The 5,702-nt window shown below is 38.0% G+C and overlaps 1 protein-coding gene across 1 annotated transcript in view; it reads right to left on the reverse strand.

The window, feature by feature from the left end:
* Window positions 1-872: 872 nt before the first annotated feature.
* Window positions 873-5,702, reverse strand: part of LOC104799696 (DDT domain-containing protein PTM-like) — a 9,852-nt gene continuing 5,022 nt past the window's right edge. The window contains 7 exon segments of the mRNA XM_010522335.2: window positions 873-1,531; window positions 1,619-2,260; window positions 2,421-2,449; window positions 2,679-3,136; window positions 3,540-3,664; window positions 3,776-4,064; window positions 4,489-5,515. Of these exon segments, the coding sequence (XP_010520637.2) occupies window positions 1,395-1,531; window positions 1,619-2,260; window positions 2,421-2,449; window positions 2,679-3,136; window positions 3,540-3,664; window positions 3,776-4,064; window positions 4,489-5,515 (2,707 nt within the window). The 3' untranslated portion in view covers window positions 873-1,394.

The following is a 5,702-nucleotide window of genomic DNA, read 5'->3' on the forward strand; positions in this document are numbered from 1 at the left end:
AAAAATCGTGCTGGAGAAGAGACATTCAAGAGAGAGAAGAAGAAAAACTCGAAGAGAGAGAATGCGATGTATGGCGCGAGACAATGATAAAGAGGAGAGAAAAAATAGGGATAAAAAATAGATCTATATTTTATTTATTTTAGTATATTATAATATTATATAAATAAAGGAAAGGTATTATAGGGATTCTATATTTATAAGGGTCTGATGTTGCCGTTTTCTTTTTACTGTGCGAGGGTATGGGCTGTAAGTGAAATCGACATTTAAGAGTATTTTTGCAATTGCCCTTGTTTTAGATGGGAGATATATAGTAAATTCGGGACTCGCTTATTTGAGGGACTAAATTATAATTTCTCACACAATCCTCTTTCCGGACGTTTGCAGAAGGATTATAAAATGTAATAGTCAAGTAACGTGCCAAGTTTTTTTTTAAAAAACTATAATTATTTGCAACATAGTATGTGACATTCAAAACTTATATATTATATATAGACGAAAATATTTTACAACCCTTCACTTTGTAAGTTAGTTATAGGCGTCCGAGATAGGATGATCATTTTGGTTAGTAACTTAATAACAAGATCAAATCGAATAAGATATAATCGTAACCGAATCAAATCCAACATAAAAACCAAATGTTTATAATTGTTCTAAACCCGGAAAAATTAAAACCGATTAAAAAAATAACTGAAAAAATAGACAGTATCTTTAAAAACTAAGATTTTTATAATAAAAAAATTGATCCAAATCGAACCAAAAAATAATCGAACCAATTCAACCGAAATTTATATAACAACCGAATGGACGAATGACCTATAACCGAAATAACCGAACCTAAATATAACCAAACCGAAACACAAAATGACCACCCCTAGAAATAATAATGTATGTTCCTTGTTTTCTTCCATATTTCCTTTTAAAAATGGTCTAAAACATTGTATTTCAACATGACAAAAGATTTACAAATAATTTTGACAAAGCCTCTCTACACTTTGAGAAACAATCATAATGTTAAAAATTAAAAAAAAAAACTTTTGTCCTAAAATCCCAACCTTAAAACCATTCTTAGTTCTAACTCGAGACTACTACAACTAAAATCTCATCTAACCCATCTCATTTGTCATTTCCAGTTAGCAGCCACCAAAGCCAACCTATAAATCATCCATTAAAAAAATGAAAATGTTTGCGCCTCAGAGTTCATCCATTGATTCACTAGCTCGAATATAACCTGCCTAAGCTCTTGTCCAAAGATTGTATAGAAGCTGCTCCCCATTGGCCGAGTTCTCTGGCTTGCCCTGTGATTCGTCACGTAAATAATCTATCAGCAGCCATTAAAGATGCAGAAATTTTCTGTTTATCGTCAGCCCATCAATCAGAATCCGATCCCCGATGAGTTAGGATGATACAGGGGACGTGGGTCGCATATGTGGACACTTGGGAGGGGATCTTTTACGACAGATATGGCACCGGAATCCAATAAGCATACTCATGTTCTCGTCGTTCAGACCGTATGCATCCCCATGGAACCATTCTACACAATTCAAAGGCACAAGAATGCAAAAGTTATAAATGGTAACAGACCCTGCATCTTGAAAATGGATGGATTCAAATGGATTACCTCCACAAATTTCACAGGCAATGAAAGCTGACCCAGATACTGATTCAGCGGAAGCACATATATGGCATTTTGGATGGTCATTATCAGTGTCAGACTTCTCTGAAGGAATAAAATATCTGTCTCTACGGAACATCGTTACCCGTTCATCGCCAGGTTTTCTGGACAGCAAGATGCCGTTTGACCAATAACTAAAGAACCTTCTCGTTCTTTTTTTTCTCAAGGAAATTTCTTGTTTAACTTTCTTTGGCCTGCCTCTACCTCTTTTAAGCTTCAATTTCCGTTTCTTGTTTCCCCCAGGATCTTTGCTTTCGTCCTGCAGTCTGAAAACACGCTTCGGTCTTCTAGTTGAACGTCGCAAAGGTAAGCTAGCCACAACCTTCTTATGATTCTGCAACCTCAAAGAAATCCTCTCTGCAACTAAGACCTTAGTCATCTTTGGCCGAGCCGACTTGTGAGCAGGGGTGACCTTTTTATGCTTTTGTGTCTGAAGTCCAAAACTTTTCCGGCGAAAACTCCCAGGAGGCCGCCCTCTTTTTCGTTTCTTCGGTTGCTCCTTTGCTAGAATATTACCCTGGCATTGGTGACAGATATAGGAGGAATCCTCGCCATCTGCTTTGCTGACATGCTTTTTATGGAAATATTCTGAAATTCATATCACAACACCGATAAGCAAAACTTCGCATGTATAATAAGCAAAACTTTGAAGGGTTTTTCTTTGCAAAACAACTCGACCAGAAGAAAAAAGAAATCAAGATTTCCAGAATCCAAATGTAAAGTTCCAATTGAAAAGAGAAATGCTCACCTTTGCAGATGTAGCAGCACACAGCTTCACTGTCATTACCGGAAACAGAAACAGAAAAGGGATAAGTAACAAACTTTTTTGTCAGCTGATAAAAATCAACTCAACAAAGTGATAAAGCGTCAAATCTATAACCCAACCAAGATAAGGAAAAAGAAAAATTCCATATATAAGATATATTTTCAAGATGGGATAGCTATTCTGCACAAGACACTCAGATTCTGGAAGGAGAGAAAAAGGACGGAGGAGATCAGGGCATACCTCAAAAGCACATCTTTGTTGCAGTGCCCACACAGGGAAGATTCAGATCTTTCTGCCCTCGCAAAGAGGTATAAGAAGCCCTTCTCCTTTAAGCACCTTCTTGCCTTACCGACCTCAAAACGTCTGAAAGTGCCCATCTTACTGGTTTTTTTAACAATTTTTTTCTCCTCAAAGCCTTTCAAGAGATGTAAAGGCACATATGACTCACTCAACCAGAATTTCTTCCTTCCACTAGAGGATTCTTCAACCATGCAACCATTTTCCAAGACGACATCAGGAATATTTCTCCTCTTACCAAAGTCGAGGAGATATTTCACATTCTCTGCTTCCAAGCACTTCCTACGAACAATGGCCTTTTTGAATAGTCTGACATATTTTCTGGATTCTTTATTCAATGCTGGAAGAAGATGCGTGTTTTCAATATCAACCCAGTTGATGTAAGAATCAAGCTCTCTCACCTGAAATCACGAAACTCTTAGCTAAAAAATCGTTACAGAATTTAATGAGAACCGAACGTAGTTAATATCATCAACATCAAAACAAGTTTAAGGGACAGGGAATTTATTGTCAAAAGCTTTATCAAACAATGTTAGAACCAAAACTAAATTCTAAGACATTGCAAATACACCATAGGAGAACTCAACCCTGTCATTTCTCACCAATGACAGGAAATTTATTGTCAAACGCTTTATCAAACAGGTTAGTGTCCAAATTGAAATCAAGACATTACAAATACACCGTAGGAGAATTCAGCCTTGTCATTGCTCGCGAAGGTTGAATTCTCACCAATGATAGGAGAATTCAGCCTAGTCATTTCTCACCCTAGGAGAATTCAACCTTGTCTGAAACAGTTTACTGTACCTGCAAACCGAGCTGCTCCGACGTTGTGCATGACTCGACTGCTGCTTGCCATGCTACACGAAGGCTTCTTCTAGGAGGTTCTGAATTCTCAGGATAAAATATTCCGGGAATCTTTCTACTTCCACCTGCAAGAAACAAGAAATTTAGGAGGGTTCCAATGACAGGAAGTGCGAAAAAAAGTAAATAGAACTCTAAAACTCCACAAGAGCAGAAGCGAGAACTAACTGAATGCGAACCTTGTCGGGCAGCCTTTAAGACCAAAGACCGAGGTAAAACCTTCCAGTTGAATAACCGTCTTGAAAGTCGGCCACCTCTCCACCAACACATGGACAATCCCCCATTCTTTTTCGTGGTATGTTTAACCCCAGAATCTGAAATCTTCCCCATTCTTTTACCAATTGCACTCTTCGACGATGAGCGTGCAGAAGCAATGACAATATGTGTAGCCGAACCCATTGTCTTGGCAAAATCTACATGGTTTAGCCACTGTGATGAAAGCACCCGATGATGCAGACATGCCTCCAACTGTCCAATGATGATAACAAAATATTTTTAATACAAAACAAGAAATTACACGACAGAGTTGTACACCTGGAATTGTCACTACAAATATTAAGAGCTAAAGACACAAGTAGTGAGACTCCATACAATAGATAAATCTTAAGCCATTCAAGAGACAATAAAACTATTTGTCATACTAGCCAAACTAACAAACAGCATGATACCTCTTAACTATGAGCTTTTCCGGTAGGAGGAAATATGCTAATAAACAAAACCAATGCTGCAGACAACTGATATATGAGACGAAACATAATGATGAGAACTTCCATAGGAGAAGCAGAGGGTTCAAATATGAGCTTAGGTGAGAAAGAAGACCAGCATTGAATATAAGGATTCAAGTTACATATGATCTTACTTCCCTAGAGGAAGATATGCTTTATAAACTTACTTCAAGCAATAAAAGCTTCAAGCTCGTAATGTTAGATGTGTTGAAAATGTTTTCACGCCAGTTCCTGAAGTATTGCGGATTCAACCATGGACCTATAAGAAGTCCTTGCAGTCGACTTTCCATGGCAACTATCTGGCACATAACAGCCGCAAGATGACTATTCTTGTTATTGGACAGAATATTAGCAATTTCACTTTCAGGAAGACCTCGGATCGGCCCGAGACTCATGTTAAATAAACAATCCACCTCCCTTCCCACATCCTCAGAAGGATTTTTGCAGGAAAAGCACCACCCACATTTTTCTTTCCATGAATCTAGATACACACTTTGGATGTTTCGCCAATGAAATTTGTTGGATTTCTTCAATATTGTCTTCACCTGGATAGAAATAATATCTTCATCAGATTTCACTTTGTTACTATGGATTGGTAACTTAGACAACACCTCCTCAGCAATCAGTGAAGTCACCCGAGCAAAGCTGTAGCAATTTCTGTATCCTGTTCCGCTTTGCACCTTCGGTTTGTTTCCTTTTCTTGTGTTTATTCTAGACGAATTATGTGAAGATGAATGGTTATCAATTTCTGGTTCTTTCATGGTGTCCAAATTGCTTGATGGTACTTCCTGACTGCAACTCAATTTCAGTATATCTAGTTCAGTAGTTGAATCTGGTTTCTTCCGAGAACTCCTACGAGGGTGATTATCTGAATGTCCACCAATGGATATTCTGTCCACCTTTCCTTCAGCAGTAGTTGCAATCTGCGATTCAAGAGCTGGTGAAGTTGACATAGACTTAGACCCATCACCAGAAGGAATAGTTCTTTCTGCTGCTGCTGCAGCCATGCATGTAGACATTTGGGAGTTCACACTGCTGATTGTTCTTCTTAAGCCAACAGGGATCTCCCAGTGTTTGTTAATTGCATCTGTTATGCCTCTATAGAGACTACCGCATGACTTTAGCACCTCCAGCACAAGGTTTACATCATTCATGTCGTAGTAATTCAATGATCCTGAGCCATCTGTATCTATCCTGAAATCCATAAGAGAAATATCAACAAATGATTGAAGAAGGCATATCCCAGATACTATAATAATACAAAGTAATACATGGTCAAAGCTCTGTAGTTATGAAAATAAACAGACAAAAACATTCACTTTATTTTTCCAATCAGAGTTTTGTTTTTCTTTTATTGGCTTTAAAATGGGGGGGGGGGGGT

Source organism: Tarenaya hassleriana, unplaced genomic scaffold (assembly GCF_000463585.1).
Source record: "Tarenaya hassleriana unplaced genomic scaffold, ASM46358v1 Cleome6, whole genome shotgun sequence".
NCBI lineage: Eukaryota > Viridiplantae > Streptophyta > Magnoliopsida > Brassicales > Cleomaceae > Tarenaya > Tarenaya hassleriana.